General features: G+C 37.1%; 1 protein-coding gene across 9 annotated transcripts in view; it reads left to right on the top strand.

Moving 5' to 3' along the window:
- The window catches only part of PTPN13 (protein tyrosine phosphatase non-receptor type 13), a 212479-nt gene that overhangs the window by 130126 nt on the left and 59358 nt on the right, over positions 1–22995 (top strand). For 6 of the 9 annotated variants that reach the window (XM_061145598.1, XM_061145595.1, XM_061145594.1 and 3 more), the window contains 11 exons: positions 1409–1628; positions 5006–5080; positions 5199–5373; positions 7558–7711; positions 7970–8108; positions 8839–8991; positions 12589–12771; positions 15705–15867; positions 20499–20916; positions 21056–21153; positions 22764–22820. In XM_061145598.1, coding sequence (XP_061001581.1) covers positions 1409–1628; positions 5006–5080; positions 5199–5373; positions 7558–7711; positions 7970–8108; positions 8839–8991; positions 12589–12771; positions 15705–15867; positions 20499–20916; positions 21056–21153; positions 22764–22820 — 1835 coding nt within the window. The remainder of the gene's footprint in view (positions 1–1408; positions 1629–5005; positions 5081–5198; positions 5374–7557; positions 7712–7969; positions 8109–8838; positions 8992–12588; positions 12772–15704; positions 15868–20498; positions 20917–21055; positions 21154–22763; positions 22821–22995) is intronic. The other 3 variants (XM_061145601.1, XM_061145600.1, XM_061145599.1) reach the window with 1 other exon arrangement.

Here is a 22995-nt window from a genome sequence, read left to right as displayed (position 1 = left end):
GTACTGAGAACCCAGTGAGATTAGTCAGCATGGTTCTGCAGTTTCATGAGAGTTCAGGTTGTATGCCAAGAAATTATTTTCATGGTGGGCTATACAACTTCAGCAACATGAGGGCTAGAGGGGGTTAATAGAATTAATGTATAACAGGTATAGAAAATTTAACTTCTTATGGAAAACCTCTAACTTTTCAGGCTATCCAGTACTAACTGGTTTTATGACAGAAGTGGAATGACATCTTTCAGATGAATTACTGAAGACTGTAGTGTACCCTGAACCATAATACTTGTAATACCAGTATGTGATAAAGCAGTGTGGTCTAGAAGATAAACATGTCTAATTTCAGATCATAAACTAATCCATTAGTTAACATGACATTAAAAGCGTAAACTCTAAGTCAAGATTTCTAAAGCATTAATATATCACATTTATAGGAAGTAAAAAATTTTAAAAAGTGAAAGTTTTAACAGAGAGGAAGTGGTCAAGTCAGTGAACTAAAATTCCTGATAGAGTTAATGAATGGTTTGATGGAGAGTGTTAGAGGAAGTGAGCTAGAAAAAAAATAAGGAGATTAGATATAGAGGGTTTTGGAAGATAGAAATAGGACATTCTAGAGGCTGCACACTTATTGTGACTTGTCATGGGAGCAGAATTCTGGCTGAGATGGAGGAAGCCAGGGTGTTGGAAGTCTCCCCAGTCTCTGTAACACCACCATGAATGATGACCACAGTGGTGTTAGAGAAGACCACTGCATCAGGCACTTACATCTGTAATGCATAGAGAAGAGTTGGCCAACAGAACCAAGTCGAGAGCAAAGCAGATCAGTGAATGGTTTGATTTCATAGCTCATATTTCAAGGAAAGGGAAAAGACCTGGGTTTGATGCCTGGGTCGGGAAGATCCACTGGGGAAGGAAATGGCAGCCCAATCCAGTATTCTTGCCTGGAAAACCCCACAGACAGAAGAGCCTGGTGGGCTACAGTCAGAGTCAGATGCAACTGAGCAGCTAACACTTTCAATTCAAGGAAGCTGGGGGCTCTTGGGGCAGGAGTCAGTAATGATCTGGAAGCTGAAATAAAAATCCGAGGAAATCTCTGTCTCATATCCAGGCCCACTGGTGCAGGATTATGAGCCTAAAACAGCCCCCATCTGAGATAGCCACAGCGGGGACAGTTTCAGACGTTGAGCTGTTCAGAGAAGAGGTAGAGGATATAGATCTACCCACTGAAAATGAGACACCACAGTATACTAATACATTAAAAATAGGACTGAGGTGTTACTGCAAAGGTTCTTTTGAAATGAAAAGATAAAATTTGTCTAAGTTCTTGATACCTTGCTTAACATGATTTTTTTTCTTGGTTAGACTTAGTATGTTTTTTTCTCAATCCACTTTTCTCTTTTCTATATGGCAGACAATATGAAACACCCCTTGAAGGCAACTTAATTAATCAAGAGATCATGCTAAAACGGCAAGAAGAAGAAATGATACAGCTGCAAGCCAGAATGGCCCTTAGACAGTCTCGGTTGAGCCTGTATCCAGGAGACACTATCAAAGCTTCCATGCTTGACATCACCAGGGATCCCTTAAGAGAAATAGCCCTAGAAACAGCCATGACCCAAAGAAAACTGAGAGTAAGTTGATTCTCAGGTTACTGCATCTAAACTTGGTCTTATAGGGAAATGTTATGCAAAGAACTTTAAAAAATTGTATAATTCTGAAATCTCATATTTAAGTTTCCATTGATGTTAAGTATCTAATTGGTTGACATTGAAATATTTAGCTCTTTTCATGGTTTCATTTTTACAATAACATGAGATGGATTTACAATATCTTAATTGTATATTTTAAAAAGTATATTTGTAATCCTTAAGTCAACTGACTTTATTCAGTATTATGGTGGATTACTTTTTAATATTTATTATCCCACAAACCAATAAGATCAGAGATAGAGAGTTCAAGGTTGGTTCAGAAGCTCAAGAAGTCTATCAAGTACATTCCATCTTTCTGCTCTGCCATTCTCAGAATTTCAACAGTAATTCTCTTTATAGTTAAAAGATGACTGCATTAGCTTCAAGTATCATATCCTTGTATTACAGTATTCAAAGATAAGAAAGAACAAATCTTGTTATCTGTGGGGGAGTGTTCTTTTATGTGTTTAGTTGGTTTATTTTTCTTTCATCATATGTCCTCTGTATTTTTAAAAACATAAGCTCAAAATGAACATAGTCTTTTCTCATATAAAATATCATAAACATTTTACAACTTTTATAATATTATTGTTAAGGGCTATGAGGTACTCTATTATGTGAACTTACCATGTACCATAATTTATTTAATCATTTTCCAGATACTGAACATTTAAAATTAAAACCCTCTAATTTGTAGTTACCATACATCCTGATAACTAAATCTTTGCAGTTAGCTTCCTCCAAGTAGAATAGCCAAGTCAAAGGCAAATACCTTTTTAGACATTTTATACATATTGTCAAATTGCCCTTTAAAAACTTCTTCCAATTTATGTTTCCTCTGATCGTGCCTGTTTCACCATATTCTTACTGACTCTCATAGTATCATTCTTTTTTTTATCATCACCAATTTGATAGATGAGGCAATATCTCATTTGTACTCTTGCTTTACAAATAATTCTTCAAAAGCAAAGTAAATAATAGTAAAAGTGATAAAATCTAAAGTGATTTTTTTTTTCTCTCTAGTCCTATGCTAAGAAAGTATATTATCCTATTCCATTTTGGGTTTTGTTGCTTATTTCAAACAATCTTCTGAAAAGCAAATTTGTATACCATGAAATAGACAGAATTCAAATTTTTCCTCCTAGTTTTCTAAGAAGAAAAGTGTTGCGTGGTGAAAATTACACTGAACTACAAATTAAGAGACTTGGATTCAATTTCTAATATGATATCTTTATGCATATTTTAAAACTGTTTTGTGTCTCACTATGCCAGTTTTTAAAATGTGGAATTGAGTTGTAATTCATAAGACAGATTCCAGTTTTAAAGTTATTAGATTTCAATAATATATAACTCAAATTTATTTTAAGCCAAGAGGAAGAAATTCCATAAGACTTCATCAATTTATCATTATAACCAATACATTTGTCAAAATTAATCAGTAGTCAGGATAGCATGGGTTACCAATAATTAAAGGCACACATAAAGCATAAGGGGCACACATATATACACATCGTTTTCCTAAATCATAGTTTCAGAGAACTAATACAGAATTTTGTTACATTAAAGAGTCATAAGTAATATTCTGTACCTTTATAGTATACCACTGTTATGTGTCATCTCACTAAAAACTTGGGTTTCCTTTTAGGCAGTGCTGTCTGGCTATTTTAAAAAATACATACTTTTTTTTCAGTGACTAGAGAATTTGAACTGCTGATCATTGAAGAACCACATAGTATTTTTTCTTAAAAAGAAAAAGAAAAAAATGAACAAAAAGGGAAAATTCCCTAGTGGTCCAGTGATTGGGACTCCACACTTCAACTGCAGAGTGTGGCCAAATAAATAAAGGAGGAAGGATACATTTCTGAGGCTGAAAAAAGAGTTCTAGTGTTCAGAGGAATGATTTCACAATTGAATTAACATTCTTTTCTAAAACATAACTTTTTATTTTTTCTAGATTATTTTTGGTGTAGACGCATTTTAGTGTTCATACTCAGTTGCCTTAGTTGATCTGTATCAGATTCTTCCTCTAACATGGCAGACCATTGTCATTTCTTCTATTCTATTTCTATTCCTATTTAAAATGTGTCCTGCTGGTTCACTGAAAATTAACAAATGCTTAAGGTTAAACTTTTACCTAAGTGGTATTGGTCACATGTTCCACACTCCGTTGATTGGATAGAATTCCCATGTCAAGTAACCAAATGAACTGTACAGAGAAGATACAAAGAAGAAACCAACAAAAATAAATCTCCATATATTTATGGGCGCGCACACACAAACACACAGACCACCTGCTTTTGGCCTCAAGATTAGCCCTGTGTTCATTCTACTTTTTTTCCCCTTTGGATGTCATGTTTCAGTCTATTTGAATCCTGCTCCCCGCTTGGAGTCCAGCTTGTTTTAAGTTATATTTTCAACCAATTCTTCCCTCTAGGCAGAAACCCCCTGGATGTACAAGACATAAAGGGAAAGAGTAGATTGAAAAGTAGTAAATGCAGAGTGTGGAGTCTACTTCTCCTAGCTCCTGAGATATTATTTTTGTAGTAGAGGCAGCAGTGTGGAGCAGAGACCATGACACCTATAATAACCCTGCATGCATGCTAAGTCACTCCATCATGTCCGACTCTTTTGCGACCCCATGGACTGTAGCCCACCAGTATCCTCTGTCCATGGGATTTCCCAGACAAGAATACTGGAGTGGGTTGCCGTTTCCTTCTCCAGGGATGATATCCCTGATTGCCACTAATTAGAACAAAAGAATACAGGGTTCTGAGAACTTGGTTATAGGTGAATGTGTCTTTTGTAGTCACACAGCAGATGTGGTCCAATAGAAGACTTTTTTTAGGACAAATTGAATGTCACTCTCTGAAATAATAAGATTCTATTCAATTACTTTTCACATTAGCAATAGAAAATCAAGTCCTTATATAAACTTGATAACCCTATATTACTTCAATAAATGAGACTGCTTTTTTTTTTTTTTTTTGAGAGAGAGAGAGAGAGTTTGGGTCTACCTGGAGTCCAAAACATGAAAAGCTTTATTTATGTAAAATAGTATAAAGCCAGGCTTTATATCTTACACCTCTGGTAGAATTTGAAGCTGATAAAACTTCTATTTACAGTGTAAGGCACATTCCAGCCTTGTTTTGATAATTCCACTGTACTTCTTTATCGGAAGTTATACATTTGTTTCCGATCTCTAGTTCTAATATGATGACCTTACATGTAGTTTGCTATTATTATTATTACATTATTTTCCTTTCAAGGAAAGAGCTAGAATAAGTGATAATAACTATTGATTCCCCTTCTATGATTCACAGAATTTTTTTGGTCCTGAGTTTGTGAAAATGACAATTGAACCATTTATATCTTTGGATTTGCCGCGGTCTATCCTCGTAAGTAATAAAACCACTTTGTCACTCTGAGAAAATAATTTTGGTAATGATTTTTTAAACAGTTAAAATTCTTATAATCTTCACACTGATAACTGCCATTCATTTTTTTCAATTGTAGACCAAGAAAGGGAAGAATGAAGATAACCGAAGAAAAGTAAACATAATGCTTCTAAATGGACAGAGGCTGGAACTGACTTGTGATACCAAAACAATATGTAAAGATGTGTTTGATATGGTTGTGGCCCATATTGGCTTAGTGGAACATCATTTGTTTGCCTTAGCTACCCTCAAAGGTACCAAGACATTTTAAATTCAGGGCAGAATATGGAAACCTGTCAATAGTGACCTCCTATACCTGTTCAACCTAACTTTCTTTTGGGAAATATTGGTGGTGGTTTAGTCGCTAAGTCATGTCCAACTGTTTGCAATCCTGTGGACTATAGCTCGCCAGACTCCTCTGTCCATGGGATTTTCTAGGCAAGAATACTGAAGTGAGTTGCCATTTCCTTCTCCAGAGGATCTTCTTGACCCAGGGATCAAACCCAGGTCTCCTGCATTGCACATAGATTCTTTACCAACTCAGCCACCAAGGAAGCCCTTGGGAAATACTAACTACATGGATATGTCAGCATTGAGAAGTAGGAGTTAGGAACTCTCTTTTCCTAACTTGGTGTGTTGTCTTAATAGCTGTGTGTTTTTAGCATCTTCTGTACCCAGCCATGAAGATTTTTCTCTGGCATTGGCGATATAATATATTTTAATTGTTATATTTTGGGGATCATTATTTTACCAATATATGTACTTTGGAAATCAGCATCCTGCTAATATGAGTTTGAATATATAGCAAGACCCTATTTCCGAATCTCCATGTCAGATGCTTCAGCTTACTCTCCAAGAAACACACAATGCCTTTCTTATTTTTTTTTTTTTTTTGACACAAATTTAAGTATTTGTTAGAAATAAATAATTTATTCACAAAGACAGCGTTAAAATTTTTTGCTATTATTACAGAATTTCAGACATGGAGAAAGATTTTCAAGAATAGTCAAAAAATTCCCCAGTACTCTTTATTCAGATTCCACCAGTGTTAATAATTTATTACATTTGCTTTTTCACTGCTCTCACTCTTGCTCCCTGTGGAGACAGTCTCTTTTTTAAATGTTATCAGTTGATGACTGAAACTAAGTCTTTTCACATTTTTTAAACATTACATCTGCTAACCTTTGACATTCACAACCACTGTGGTCTCAGAACACAGATTCAGTAGAAGCTGCTGCTATTTATCAATTAGAATTACCATAGCAATAAGAAACCCTTTGGAGTTGGGTTTTACTAAATATTTCTTTAATAAGTTACTATATTTATAAAGTTCTCTTCAATATTTCAGATTCCTGTTTACGTCAAAATAAAAAGCTTGACAACAAAGTACAATAAATTACAATTGAAGGATCAAATCACCCTGAAACCCTTTAAGATTAGGGTAACACTGTCTTCTTCATACAAGAAATGTCTTTCAACTTAGTTTATTGAATTCTTGTTTCTTAAAAACAAATAATTGATTTTGTAAAATCGTCCAATAAATATTCAGTTAGTGTGTACTGATGTTCTCTCACTTTACTAATTACAATTTTAGATTAATCATGTAAAAAGTGCTCAGAAGCTCAGTCGAGTCCAACTCTTTGCAGCTCCGTGGACTGTTAACTGCCAGGCTCCTCTGTCCATGGAGTTTTCCAGGCAAGAATATTGGAGTCGGTTGCCATTTCCTACTCCAGGGAATCTTCCCCACCCAGGGTTCGAATCCACGTCTCTTGCATCTCCTGCATTGGCAGGCAGATTCTTTACCACTAGCACCACCTGGAAAGCACATAAACATGTAATACTATCTATATAAATATATTCAATTAGTCAGAATTTTTATTTAAATTGTACCTAATTTCTTAAACATGCTGGATAAATCAGATTTTACTGACTAATCTTTTATTAGGAGAGTCAAGCTAAATGATGAGATGAAAGCTAAAAATGATGGTTATTGTGCCTCCTCAGTTCAATAGTAACTCAAGTATAACAGATACTAGCTAATATTTATTGAATGCTTACCACTTGCCACATGCTTTAAACTACCTAATGTTTTATATCCTTATGTCACTTGATCTCTAGAGCAATCCTAAAAAGCAGAAATTAACACTATCCTGATTTTACAGACAAGAACACTGATGTCTGGATAGGTTACATAATTTACTTAGTATTTCACAGGTAGTAAATGATGTGGCCAGGAGTAGAATCCAAGTCTCTCTGTCTTCAAGAGAGCCATACCACCTGCCATCCGTAGCAGTGTATCAGAATTCCCTGCCATGCTTCTTAACAATCCTGTTAACAGTGTGAAACTGTTTTGTGCAAGTCTGACCACAAAATCAAGAAAGTAAAAGGCAACATGAAAGTGTTTTTATTTTATCTGAGTATCTCTCATTCTGTTCTAGATAATGAATATTTCTTTGTTGATTCTGATCTAAAATTAACCAAAGTGGCCCCAGAGGGATGGAAAGAAGAACCAAAGAAAAAGAGCAAAGCCTCCGTTAACTTTACTTTGTTTTTCCGAATTAAATTTTTCATGGATGATGTTAGTCTGATACAGTGAGTACACAAGAGTTTCTCTGTTTCTCTTTTGGCCCCTGGTCTTTTGACCCTTGAATTTACTGATACTGAATTATTTGCTTCTGACCAATGATAAAGTCTTCTTTATCATAAAAGAAATATTTCCACATCATTTATTTATTTCTCATGCTTAAATCATAAGCCATCTTGGCAACTAAACTTATATGCCAATAATAAAAGTCACCCAGGCTTCAAGATCAATAGCCTGGATGTTTGTGTGTGTATTTATTTTCCCAGACACACTCTGACCTGTCATCAGTATTATCTTCAGCTGCGAAAAGACATCTTGGAGGAGAGGATACACTGTGATGATGAGACTTCTTTATTGCTGGCATCCTTGGCTCTCCAAGCTGAGTATGGGGATTATCAACCGGAGGTACGATTTATTTTTTTCTGTGGGACAAATATTTTGCATTGGTGTTCTTATCCTTGGCATGGTTAAAGACTCAACCTGGTTGAGTGTTTACTGTTTAGATCCAGAGATTTTTGAGGCTAGTCCAGTGCCTCAGAATGACAAAGTTCCCCATGTATATTGGTTATTTAAAATCATATAGTGTGGGATTTCTTTCTTTCTTTCCTTCTTTCTTTTTAAAATTATCCCATTTCAGAGTTTTGGGATATCTAGTACTTACCTTCCTAGCTCCCTATTTCTAACTCACAGATACTAGACATAAGGGTTTCCAGCCAAATCTGGATCAGAGGGGTCTTCCGCCTTGCCCATGGATCCTTGTGGCTGAGAACCTAGCAGAGCTCTCTGTGTGGGAACACATGCTCAAGGCCAAGTGCACCTGAATATACACGGACCTGAGAGGAAGCAGGGAAATGGAGGAGACTGTGCCACTCCAGTAGCACCTGTCACAACAGTAACCCTTAACTTTAGGGACATTTGGTCTGAGGTTGTCAGGCTTTCCTCAGGCTTACCAGTCAGTTCAGTCTTTCTCTTCTGCCTCACTGAATAAAAGAGAAAGACCACTGTACTTTTTCTAAAACTCACTCCTCAGAGAGAAGTGTGAAGAGGCGTCCTTGATCTCTTGGTTGAGGCAAGAGCTTTAAGACTGGAGGAAGCGAGCAAAGAGACTTTCTTACCAAACCACTCTCCTTTCTAGGTTCATGGTGTGTCATATTTTAGACTGGAACATTACTTGCCTCCACGAGTGATGGATAAACTTGATTTGTCCTATATTAAAGAAGAGCTACCCAAATTGCACAATACCTACATGGGAGCCTCTGAAAAAGAGACAGAGTTAGAATTTTTAAAGGTAAGCATGCCAGATTACAAATGATAAAACTGTATTTTTTCAAAGTAAACAAGAAATGTTGGAGGCCATATATCTAGAAACTCAGGTGCCAATAACTGAGGCTGTGTGCTTCATCTCCTCTTATTTATTCCTGGCTAAAACCATAGTATTTTAATTCTCATTTTGTTAAAGAGGGACCTGAGGGTCAGAGAAGAGACATAGTGTTCCCAAAGTCAGTGCCTGGAATGTGGATCACAGCTGTGATTTGAACCCATGTCTATCTGTAGGGATTATATTCTTTTATCCTTTTTTATACTCTCAAAATCAAGATATATATTGTAATAAATAGTGAAACTATGTGTAAGTTTGTTAGGTATTTTCCAAGTCTCCTGTAAATGTGTTATCATACTTTCATAATTTAAAAAATAAAAAAAAATCAAGATATGTTGTAAAGAATAAACAATTTTGTGACTATCTGAATAAGAGGGACAAGTTCAAACGAATTCTAGAGTTGTTTTGCTTTTTTGAGAAAAAAAAAGCTTAAGAGTCAATTAAATCTTCTAAAAAGTAGCCTTTCCATTAATGCCAACTAATTCATGCAGGGGACTGGGGGTTAGAAAGAGTGATTTATATCTCTGGTTCTGCCACCAGCTACCTGTAAGACCTCAGATGTGTGTGTGTGTGTGTGTGTGTTTGCTCAGTCGCTTCAGTCGTGTCCAACTCTTTGCAGCCCCGTGGACTGTAGCCTGCCAGGTTTCTCTGTCCATGGGATTCTCCAGACAAGAATACTGGAGTGGGCTGCCAAGCCCTCCTCCAAGGGATCTTCCTGACCCAGGAAGATCTCCTGCATTGCAGGTGGATTCTTTTACTGCTGAGCCATGGAGGAAATCAGATTTATATATAGTATATATATATATATATATTTATATGTAGTATAATAGTGCATTTATGATTAGAAAAGATAGTGCTTCCAATATGAATAACAAATACGTGATAATATTCAATTAGGAAGAGAAATTTCAGAGCATTCTTGTCTTACTGCTCCCCAGGATGTAACAGTGTTCCTTAACCTTGCTGCTCTGTGATAAGGGAGCCAGGTTTCCCAGCCCTACAAATACCTGTGAAAGGGTTTCATTCACAGACTCACATCACATTTAATCTAGGATTCATGGTCTGTTTCGTTTAAGGTGAGTCTACTTTTAAAGACATTACATTATGTGCTTATTTTTTTTCCTCAGTTATTACATTTTTTACACTTGCAGGAAATAAATATCAAGTTAGATTTTTGTCAACAAAGGTAGAAGACATTAGCACAGTGGAACGATTTTGCGTGGGGATTTTCAGACAGTCTTTCATTTGAATTCTTATTTCAGCCAGCTGGGTGAATGTGGACAATGTACTGAAAACCTCTCTGAGTTTCCGTTGTCGCCCTCTAAGTAAGGTGCTTAGTGCATAGTAGGTTGTCCTTCTCCTTCTAATAATGTATCCTGTTCCTCCTTTTCTCTTTAGCTTGAGCATGCTTCTTCTAGCGTAAGAATTTTTTTAATCTCATTAATATACCCTTCCAAGGTTACCCTTCTGTTACATATCATATTGCCTTTGAAAAAATTTTTCTTTTTGTAAATCTGCTTTATTGAGGTATAATTTACATATAATAAAACTGACCACTTTTAAATGTTCGATTCAGTGAGTTTTGAAGATACACGTACAGTTAGTTGGGCAGGGCTTTCCTGGCTGAGCAGTAAAGAACCCACCTGCCAATGCAGGAGACACAGGTTCAATCCCTGGGTCAGGAAGATCCCCTGGAGAAGGAAATGGCAACCCACTCCAATATTCTTGCCTGGAGAATCCCGTGGACAGAGGGGTCTGGCGGGCTACAGTCCATGAGGTTGCCAAAGAGTTGGACATGACTTAGCGACTAAACAACAACAACATACAGTTGAGCAACCACTCCACAATCAAGATAAAGAGCATGGGTTAGCAAACTGTGGCCTGCCTATTTTGTAAGTAAAGCTTTATTGGAACTTGGCCAAACTTATTTGTTTCCATATGGCCTGTATCTGCTCTCACACTGCAACAGCAGAGTTAAGTATCTACAGCAGATATCATATGACCCACAAAGCCTAAAATATTTGGCCCGTTAAATAAAAAGTTTGCCAGCCCCCAACATAACACATTTCCAACACCAGAAAATTCCCTCATGTTGCTTTCTAGTCAGTCCCTTCCCCCACTCCTAACCCCTGGCAACTCCTGATTTGTGTTCTATCACCATCATTTTTTGTTTTCTAGGATTTCACTGAAAGAATCATGTATCACCTGGTCTTCTGTGTGCCTCTTTTTACTTAAAATAATGTTTTTGAGGTTCATCTATGGTGTGGTGTGTGTGGTGTTCAGTCACTTGGTTGTGTCTGACCCTTTTGCGACCCCATGGACTGTAGTCCACCAGGCTCCTCTGTCCATGGGATTCTCCAGGCAAGGATACTGGAGTGGGTTGCCATGCCCTCCTCCAGGGGTTCTTCCTGACCCAGAGATCAAACCCAAGTCTCCTGCATCTCCTGCACTGGCAGGCGGATTCTTTACCACTAGCACCACCACCCGTGGTGTATATAGTAGATTGCTCATTTGTGACTGAGTAGTTTTCTGTTGTACAGATAAGCAGCAATTTTTGTTTACCGTTTCTTTAGTTAATGGATAAAAAGCTGATGTCAATACTCATAGACTGATTTTTGCATGAACATATGGTTTTGTTTTGTTTTTTTCTCTCGAGTGAATACTTAACATTAGGTTTGATGGGATCTATGGTATGTGTGTATTTAACTTCTACAAAATTACCAAATTGTTCTCAAGTGGTTGTACAGTTTTGCACTACAGCCAGTAACGTATGGAATTTCCAGTTGCTCTGTACCCTGAATAGCACTTGGTATGTTCAGGTTTTTTTCTTCTTTTTAGCTATTAAAGTAGGTGAGTAGAGGTATATAATTGTGGTTTTAATTTGTATTTCCCTAATTACTGATATTTTCAGCATCGTTTTATGTGTTTATTTGTTGTTCATATATATTCTTTGTTGAAGTGTCTAATAAAATCTGTTGCCCATTTTTGTATCTGGATATGTGTTTTTTGGTTGAGAAGTACATGTTCTTTGTATATTGTAGATGCAATTCCTTTATCAGATGTATATTCTACATATATATATTCCTGGTCTGTGACTTACCTTTGTTTTCTTATCTATGACTTTCGAAGAACAGAAGCTTCTAATGTTAATGAAGTTTCAGTTTACCAATTTTTTCTTCTATGGTTCCTACTTTTTATGCCCCATCTAAGAAATCTTTGTCTAATTCACAGCCATGAAGATTTTCTAAATTTTATGGTTTTTAGCTATAAATTATAACTAATATATAAATTTTGTCATATATTTAAGTCTCATCCTTTTGGGGGTAATTTTCATGTATTGGTAAAGTAAGGGTCAAGATTCATTTTCTTGGCATGTGAATTTCCAATTCCAGCAACATTTGTTTAGGATACTACCCTTTCCATATTAAACAACACTAATACAACTACTGATTCTTTCCGTCACCTTTTGCCAAGGTGCATTGCTCTGTTATGGTATTGTTCCAACAGGTCTGCCAAAGACTGACAGAATACGGAGTTCATTTTCACCGGGTACACCCTGAGAAAAAGTCACAAACAGGAATACTGCTTGGAGTCTGCTCTAAAGGTGTCCTCGTGTTTGAGGTTCACAATGGAGTTCGCACACTGGTCCTTCGCTTTCCGTGGCGGGAAACCAAGAAGATTTCTTTTTCTGTATGTCCATTTTAACCTCTTTTGATTCTACATTTAAATAGGTGCTGCTGATTTCCAATGTAACATATTAATTGACTTTCCTTAAATGACTCTAGCATTCAGTAGGGCTTATCTTTATGTCTTAATACTATTTAACTCTTCTTTCTTGGTCGTAGGAAGTATTATTGAGATTTTGTTTTTGGTTTCCCCAGGAGGTGATTTTTAACAGAATTCTTAGCTGGTTATATGCTCAGTTAACTTTAGTTAAATTACAACCAAGTTGACTTCTCTGTTAATTCAGAACTTCTCACGTGGAGAAAACCTACTAATGTATTTAAGATTGATAATTACCTCAACTGCAGTGAACTTCGTCTAGCTCAGTAATTGGCCCCTCACAACAACTGTATTTGAGTCTCAGTGGTCCAGAGGTTTACTGACTTTTAAAATTAGCTTCCGGATTTTCTACAGTTTTCAGTTTTAGGGTATAGTCTCTGGAGATAAAGTTAAGAAAGTGGTTTTTAGAAAAGCATGTTTATGAAAGATAGTGAGACATATTTGGTTTGGGGTGTAGATGGAAAATCTGAACATTGATGTGCCATTAGTAAACCCCAGAGGTAAACCAAAACTCTGTTCAGGTATTTGTTTCCTTAAGAGTGTTCAGGGACTACTGACATCTTTAGTATATATTTGGGCTGAGGTCTCAGGCTCAGAGGAGCCTGGTGTGCTGCAGTCCATGGGGTCACAAAGAGTCAGACACAACTTAGGGACAACAATGGTCTCAGAAGAGCAATGTTTATAAGGATGCAATATGAAGGTCCCAACTGACTCTGGATAATCTTCAAACTAGAACTTTGAAATCAGTTCTAGATTTCAGTCTGGTTAGTTGGTTGATTTCCTGTGAAACCCAAAGTTACCACTAAGATAACCAGATAATAATGTATTCACTCAGGAAAGCCCAGACCATCCTCATCTTCCCAACAGTGTCAAGACCAGGAAATTACCTCGGTTTAAGTTACCTTCCCCAATGGAAATGCTGGCAGAGCAAGTGCCTAGAAGAAACCATAGATTAATTAAAAATAAATCTAATTTGGACCAGTTTTGAAAAGGCAACAAATCAAATAATCATCCAGCATTCAGCACTCTGTCATTTCCCAGTTGTCACATCAGCCCTGCAATAAAAATAGAACAAAGTCTGATGAGCTCATTTTTAAAGATCTCTAGTAATAAAGAATAAGCCACATTTCCCCACAAACTATTCCCATCTTCAACAGCTCTTGTTTATCATGAAGTTCTCGCTAGCACAGAGCTCTCTTTTTAAACTCTCCTTTTTTTCTTCCACTGGCCTTTGGAGAGGTGGAATAGTCACCCTTTTCCCTTCTCATCTCTTACCACTGAATTCCCCTAGGCACATTTCTTGTCCATCCATCAATTAACATTTAGAACCAATACTCTTAGGATTTGTTTCAAACCCGTACAGCAGTGGAGTTCAACATCCTTGGGAATTACTTGGTAGTGGTAAAGGGCAATGTTTGTTAGGAAGAAAATTCCCCAGCTATTTGAAGAGTTACTATGTAGACTACTGGTAGTCAGCCTGCTAGTTTGGTGCTACTGTGTCTTGAACTCCTCTCTAAGACTTGCTTACCTCCTTTTATTCTTTTTAACAAAGTAAACAGGGTCCCCCAGATCTCATTGGTAACAACATCTAGCAAGAATTTAATAGTCTTATTTTGTTTCTAAGACCCAGGAATCATGGAGATGGCACTTGCCATCTCTTCATAACAGAGTTTGAGTAATACTCTGTTACATCTTTTGTGAGCCTGTGAAATTTGACTTGTCTGAACATATTTCTGCATTTGACATAAAGACAAAGGACATGAAATAGAGGGAATAATTTATAGAGTAGAAGAAGCCGGGAGCTACAGCAGAATCTAACTGGGCTCGAGCCATTCTCCAGAGACATTAGTCTTAGATCCCTGACATGATGAATGCTCATCTTTACGGCATCTTTTAAGGCATATGGATCACTGCAAGCCAGCATATAGGTCACAGTATTAAGATGTCCTTTTATATGTGTGACATTCATTTTTTAAGAAACAGGGAGGTACAAATGATTTGTGATTCTCTTCCTTTCCCTGAATTTAGCAAGAATCACTGTCTCTAAATATTGATGTGTTTCATCTCTGAGCCCAGTAGTTACGTTATCTGATGCTTTTATATTCCAACATTTTCCATAATTTCCCACATCTTCCAGCCCAGCCTTTATGCCACCAAGATTTTTCTTGACTAAATCACAGTTCTTATTGTTGGATATTATACCAGTTTTTGATGAACTTCATTTTCTTTATCCAAAGGATTAGAACATATATTTCTTGTCATTTCTTTTTCAAACAGTTCTGGTGTTTGGAAACATGGCAGTAAACTCAAAATATCAATAATCTTTAAAGGAATCTGTTCCCCTTGCTCATGGCTTCATGCATGCATGCTAAGTCACTCAGTTGTGTCCAACTATTTGTGTCCCCATGGAGTAGCCTGCCAGGCTCATCTGTCTGTGAAACTTTCCAGGCAAGAATACTGGAGTGGGTTGCCACTTCCTCCGCCAGGGGATCTTCCCAAGCCAAGGATCAACCCACGTATCTTCCATCCCCTGCAGTGGCAAGCAGGTCCTTTATCACTGCACCACCTGGGAAGCCCTCTGTTGATGGCTGGCATACAGTTTATATAGTCTGACTCAAGCTACAGTTTCTAATAGTGGCAAACTATATTAATTTCATTTGTTTTCTGAATTTCTAACAATACAGGATTATATTTTTCTATATTAGATAGAGGTCAATGAATATGCATGCCTAATAATGTGAAATAAAAATAACGTCTCAACTTATTCATTATTGTTTCTAGAATTGTTTTTAGATAGGGAAATACCCTAATTTTTTTAATACCCCTGATTAATATTGCAGAAAAAGAAAATCACGTTGCAAAATACTTCAGATGGAATAAAGCACGCCTTCCAGACAGACAACAGTAAGATATGCCAGTATCTGCTGCACCTCTGCTCTTCCCAGCACAAGTTCCAGCTGCAACTGAGAGCAAGACAGAGCAACCAAGATGCCCAGGATATTGGTAAGGAGGAGCAAACTGTGTCAGATGACTCCAGGGTAAATGCATGATTTTTGCCACAAACTTTAAAAGGACTTCCATGTTTAGGATGAAAATGACAAGGTACGTAGATGTCAAATGACTGAGTCGAATTCATAAAGGTGTCATAAATGAAGCCGAGGCATCAATTTCATGGATATTTTGAAAACAAACAGCCCTGATGAGTCAGGGAGTACCTGTTGAACTATTTTGTGCTTAATAGGCTATCGATAGGCTAGCCGATGTATCAATAAATACTGTATAAATTTCAGTCATATTCTCTACCCATAGTAAGCTTACACACTGGGAAGATAAGATCAGTATACATGAAACAGGAATACATATGAGAGGGTCAGAGTTTTAAGAACAGGTTATATCGCACAGCCTCTGTGATCTACATTACAGGAGGAGAGGGAGATCAAAGGAGAGAGTATGAGAGTAGTCGCACTTGAATTGAAATTTGAAGGACAAAAATAGTTAGGTAGATCGAAAATAAATGGAAGGACTCTCCAGATGAGGAAAAAACATAGGAAACAAGGCGGGGAGCAAGGGAAGCTACGTACCATAACAGTTTTGGGGATGATCAATTTCCGTTGAACTTGGTCACATCCCTGTTCTGAGACTGACGTGAATAACTTACAGTGCCCAACGTGAGCGCTCAGGGGAGTGATTTCATTTCCTTTTGAAAAGGAACCAGCAGAAGAAAACCAGCAGAAGAAACCAGCAGAAGAAAATAATCAGAGCTGAAATATTTAAAGCTTACGCTCCAAGACCACGTGTAGAGATTAAGGTTATAGAAAGTCTAGTTTGCACAGTCAGTTCTTAGAGACTTTAGTGAAGCATTCTGAAGAATTTGATTAAAAAATTAAATACGCAGTAGAGCCCTATGAATTCTTTATCCAAACTTTCTCCTGTCCTAAAATCTTACAGAAAGATATATTCCCTGTAGGGTTAGACTTGGGTGATGGCAACCTATGACTAGATGTTTCTCATCTTTTCAGAATCAAGATGGTAGGGACTGTATACTTATTAAAAATGAAGATTCCAGAAACCAACCTGAAACTTAGTGAATTGCAGTCTTTGGGCATTTGGTTCCTGGAATCTGCATTTTAACAGGCTTTCCTCTGTAATGATTTTTATGCATGCTAAAATATGATAACTACTACTACTGTGATCTTATTGTTCCTTTTCTTTCCCTACTTTGCTCTGCTAAAAAGTGTGTATGCGCTTATGTATTTTCAAAGGATAGTAAAATATCAAACTTATCAGAGCTACCCGTATTCCTACTTGGACTAATATTCTATTCAATACAAATCAGAATTGCAACAATTGAGGGTTGCATCATAATAGATGGTGGTACAGTGTGCTGTAGTGAAGAGTCAAAACCATAAAGCCAGCCGTCCACCCTCAATATTTCAGCGATAGAGTGTTGTAGTTAAGAGCATGGACTATGGAACAACACTGCCAGTGTTCAAACCGCACTCTATAAACTTGCAAGCTCTGAAACCATGGTCAGGCCACTCAAACTCTCTGCCTTAGTTCCCCATCTGTAAAATGATTATCATAGTGGTAATACCGGCATCAAAAGGTTATTGTGAAGATGAAATTAATTCATACATGTAAAAGTGCCTGGCACAGAATAATAAGTATTGAATAAATATTATCATTATTTCATCACCATCCTCAACATTGTTTTACCACAGCTACCACTAATAAAGGAGTTTCCCTGGTGGCTCAGATGGTAAAGAATCTGCCCGCAATGCGGGAGACCCAGGTTCAATCCCTGTGTTGAGAAGGTTCCCCTGGAGAAGGGAACAGCTACCCACTGCAGTATTCTGGCCTGGAGAATTCCATGGACAGAGGGGTCTGGCGGGCTACAGACATGGCAGCCCGTGGGGATGCAGAGAGTCAGACACAGCGGAGTGACTTTCCCTTCACCACTAGTAATGATGGTGGTGCTGGTAGTAGCAGCAATACTAGTAGTAGAATGACCTTAGGAAAGTAATTGACTTTTTAAAGTCTTGTTTTCTTCAACCGTGAAGTATGTTCAATGAATCTGTTTTGCCCCTTGGGACACAAACTGTGTATCCCTAACTCAAATGTTAAAGGACTTTAAGGTGGTATTCGCTACATCTATTCCCTGATTTTGGTAAGCTTTCAAAGGAATTATTTTCTGTTTGGAATCAGCTTAGAAGTAACCATCTGCCTACTTAACTGTCTGTACTAGACAAATGAAAATAACTGATGTAATCTAGTGTTTACAACTGGGGGCTCACAAGTGTATGTTGCTTTTTTAGCATCATAGAATATGGGTTCTTTCTAGAACCTCACAAACCATTAAGCCCAAACTTTTACTGCTGAGGAAACAGGTTCAGAGAAAACAGTGTCTCACTTCACCTCATAGTTAGAGGTCAAAGAAGACTGGACCCTGATCTCTTAATTCCTAATCCAGTGTTCTTTCTTTTTGATAACTTTCCAAAGAACTAATTTGCATGGAATTAAGTTAAGCTTAATAATCATTTACTGAGCACTTAACTACTTATAAGACAGTATGCTAGGTGCTATGGGTTAACAAAAATAAATGAAGCCTGTCTCTTCCAAAGAGCATACAATTAAGTTGATGATATAAGGAAATGCAAAACAAGTACAAGAAGCAATAGAATCATGTAGATTGCAGACTGAATGTGGCCTTTGAGTTCAAATTTGAAACGTTAGTAATAGGATGTAGGTTCATTCTAATGTCCTTCCCATCCTGGCTATGCTTGTTGGAGTCTATTCCAGGTGAAAAGCAGTAGGACAGTAGATAAGTGGTTGGTTTATTATTCTGTTCCATGAATATGTGCCATATTCTGCCCAGGAATGAGCTATGAATGGATTTGAATAGCATCATCCTTGGTATGTTTACAAAACAGACATAACCTAAGCTGAACTGTCTAATCCTATTCCTGCTAAAATTTGTCTACATTTCTTTCAGGGTAAGGAAATGTATTTGGTAGAGAGGGATTTCCCAGCAGCTGAATCTGTATAAGACTCAGTTTTGTATTTTTGAATAAAGTCTGCTTTCAAAGAAAATAGAATTAATGTTATCTGTTCTAAGGGAAAAAAAGCTTAAGCTTAAGATTATTCTGGTAATTTTAAAACCAGTCTTTTTTTTTACTATCGTATTTTAACTTGCTGTTCACTTCTACTTCAGAGAAAAAATGATGAATTTTCCCAGTGACAGTGAGACATGTTTATTTAAACTTCATTCTGATGCATGAACATGAAAGAATTTCAGTGTTTTTCCTGTCTGTTTATGCCTGAGATGAAATACTGATTATTAATTTTCCTAGGAATTAGAAGATAAATGAAACAGAATCTAAAGATCCAAATCAACAGCATTTGACATTTTCTTTTTAAAAACAAGTTTTTGCGACTGTTTACATAGTGGTCAAGCTGTAAATTCCCTGCAGGGTGCAAAGCAGGGTTGGTACTTTCCATGGGGGGACCAGTGTGTGTGCCTTGTGATATGGATTACTAATGCATGAACAACCAAATCATTTGAAATTCTGTGCTCCTGATCCTTTATATACATGAAAGGATTTTGATGCCAGAATTCTGTGATTCATTGCTTTCATTTATAGCCTCAAATGTTCAACTACTAACATGACGTTGGCTGTCACAAAAGAGAATGGTCAGTTACTTGTTAGGAAGTATCCCTAAATTTAGCCCCAAAGAGAAGACTTGGATATATATTTAAGACTGAAAGGAATTTAAGCATAAAGAGAATCCCAGCTCATTGATGTGTTAATTAACAGAAACATAACCTGTGAGGAAAAAAGTCAACAAGAGGGGAAGGTGGTATGGACATTGAAATGAAATGACAGAAAATTTGCCATAAAAGGTTTTTGTTTTGTTTTGGGTGGTTTTTTGTCTTGGGTTTTTTTGGTTTTTGTTTTTTGGGTTTTGTTTTGTTTTGTTTAGTAATAGTTCTATTGAGATCTAATTTGCATACCATACAATTTACCCACTTAAAGTGCACAATTGAGTGATTTTTTTCATATATCCACATAGTTAACCAAGTTGTGCAAGTATCACCACAATCTGCCATAAGCTTTTAAAATTATAATAAGAGTGTTTTCTCTGGGCAAAACTCTCCTCTGCACAACTTTTTTCAGGCATGAACGCACCATATCGGCGTATCCAGGTTTGATCTCTCCCTCTCCCCATCCTTGGTTCCCTGGTGTTTTAACAGAGGCACTCCTAGGGTTAAATGCCATTCTCTGTCAAATGTCATTTTCTTTTCTAAATGAGCACTGTAATTGGAAACTCAGGGTCAATGAGCCTGAATGAACCCCAAACATTAGTAAATCCGAGATCACTAGCTGAAGTTGGAAAGGCTGACCAGGCCCCTCCCTGGCTGTGAGAAAGCTACAGGGATGGAGAGATGGTTTGGAAATCAGGATCTTCCCACCTGCTTTTTAAAACCCTCGATTGCCACTCTCAAAGCTGCCTACTTCCGCGGGCAATCAAAATGAGTAAAAACTGCATGCTGTTTTTTCTATTTCTTAAAATAGCTCTTCTCCTGAAGGTTCTATGGTGTTTCGATCACGTAAAGCAATCCTGTTTCCTTGTAGAGAGAGCTTCGTTTAGGAGCCTGAACCTCCAAGCAGAGTCCGTTAGAGGATTCAATGTGGGACGAGCAGTCAGCACTGGTAGTCTGGCCAGCAGCGCCCTGAACAAACTTGCCGTTCGACCTCTGTCGATTCAAGCTGAGATCCTGAAGAGGCTCTCCTGCTCAGAGCGGTCGCTTTACCAGCCATTGCAAAACAGTGCAAAGGAGAAGAGTGGCAAAACTGCATGGGAGGAAAAGCCTAGAGGAATGAGTAAATCATACCACGATCTCAGTCAGGCCTCTCTCTACCCTCACCGGAAAAATGTCAGTGTTAACACGGAACCCCCACCACAAACCATGGCGGAGTTGGTAGGAAAACCGCTTCACCAGATGGCGAGATCTGATACAGAATCTCTGGCAGGAGTCACAAAACTCAATAAGTAAGGACATAATTAAGCCAAACTACCTACTTGTAAATTCTGCATTTCATACTTTTGTTTTTGATGATTTCTTTTCACCATATTTTTTTTTTTTACATTGACACTTCCCTCCTTCCCACCTTTGCTTTTCCCTCTTTAGTTCAAAGTCTGTTGCAAGTTTAAATAGAAGTCCCGAGAGGAGGAAACAGGAATCAGACTCCTCATCCTTTGAAGACCTGGGTCAAGCATATGTTCTAGGTCAGCACAAACCAGCTTACCTTCTTTCTCCTGTACCCCTTGCTCATTTTGAAAGGAATGGACAATGTTAATTACCAGGAAACTAGAATTTGGGGTCCTGTTTCCTAATTGTCTAAACTTTTTGGGAATATAAAATTTCAGACTACCTAAGAAGTACCCAAACAAAAATAAAAAGCACCAAGTCAAATCAAAAAGTTGATTTAACAGGTGATTGCCTCACAGCATGGGCTGTTTGCTTTCTCTTGGTTGACAGTTCAAAGTCGTGACAGTCTTACCAAGAGAACCCAGACAGTCTGGTGCCATGGCTCTGGCTAGCCTTTGAGTTTTCCCTACAGCCTGTGAGTGTAGACTCCACTAATGCTCCATGTTTTAAAGAGCAGTTTATTTGGGGTACTTTCTGAATGGAGACAATGGACAAAAGTTTATTTAGGGTACCTTCTGAATGGAATTGTCCCTAAAAAGAGATAAGTTTTATGAACTGTGCTGTGGTTGTTAGGTATAAATTCCTAGTTGATTTAAGTTTTCTCAGATTCTCCCAGCTAGCTATGAGCTGTTTTAGACAAAAGTCATTTGTGTTGCTCATACATACACACACTACCTTATAAACAGTTAAGGATTCCCGTTGTTCTGTGCATCTTAAAAGGGAAAAACGTGGGAATCCATCTTGAAGACTCGATATTTAAGCATAAATAACTAGGGAGACAAGAGATCAACAGAGATGCCCTCTGCAGTTGTTTTACTAAATAATACTAATTAACTCCCCCTTAGAACTGAATTTGACTGGTTAGCCCTAAGCACACAGAGTTTAAAAAGTATTTTCTCACCCTGTAATTGGATTGGGGATAAGTGCAATAAATGAAGTCAAAGAGAACTGTACACTATAGTTGTTAAATATTTATAGAAAGTCACATTACTTCATTAATATAGATTTCTACAACTTTCAGAGATTATACTATCAATAATTTAAATTGAATTGGTTAAAAAAGAACTTTAAATAGCTGAAAGACAAGACTCCATCTTATAGGTTACCCTATGCATTGAAAATAGCCTAAAAAGCCACCAATTCAATCTTTTAGAAAGTAATTTTTGAAGTGTATTCATGTATAATGAGATCTCTTACAGACTCTTATTTTCTTTAGGAAGGCTTTGTTCATCATAAAAATTCATCACATATCAGGTGCTGAGTAGTAAATATTCCATAGAAAAGCACAAGTAAAATTCAACCATGAAAGAAAATTGCTGTATTTGTTTTTGATTGATTATTCATTCTTTTTGAATATTGAACTTCCTTTTAAAATTTGAACAGACACCTTTAAAAATCATTTTAGTTTCATCATTTCATATATGACATGTCAAAATGTCATTGTCAGAAACAATACATTTGTGTTTCAATTTATTCTGCAGAACAAGTTGATGTGCTTAACTTGGACATTAAAAGTAGTGTTTTTTTAAAAGTTCATTGTGGGAAGACATGTTTTTCAAGTGTAAATAACAGAAATTGTTGCTGCCTTGATGTTTTATTGATTTTTATTATCTTATCAGAAGAAATTTCTTCTATATATAATATCTGACCATTTTTAAACTGTCTAATAATTTAATTTATACTACAGGAATGACTTTGCATAGTTCTGGAAATTCTTCATCCCAAGTACCCTTAAAAGAAAATGGTAGGTTTACAAAATGTTTTTCCCCTCATTGCCATCATATTTTTTCTCTTGTACCTTGTAAGAGCGTCATGGACCTACTAATAAATAGTTTTCAATTCCCTGCCAAGGATTTTAGGCCTTGCCTTACATTGGAGTCAAAGGAGAGTTTTGGTTTTCAGCATTTTGATGATGTGAA

Source organism: Dama dama, chromosome 6, assembly GCF_033118175.1.
Source record: "Dama dama isolate Ldn47 chromosome 6, ASM3311817v1, whole genome shotgun sequence".
Lineage (NCBI taxonomy): Eukaryota > Metazoa > Chordata > Mammalia > Artiodactyla > Cervidae > Dama > Dama dama.
This window is presented reverse-complemented; position numbering and strand designations above follow the sequence as displayed.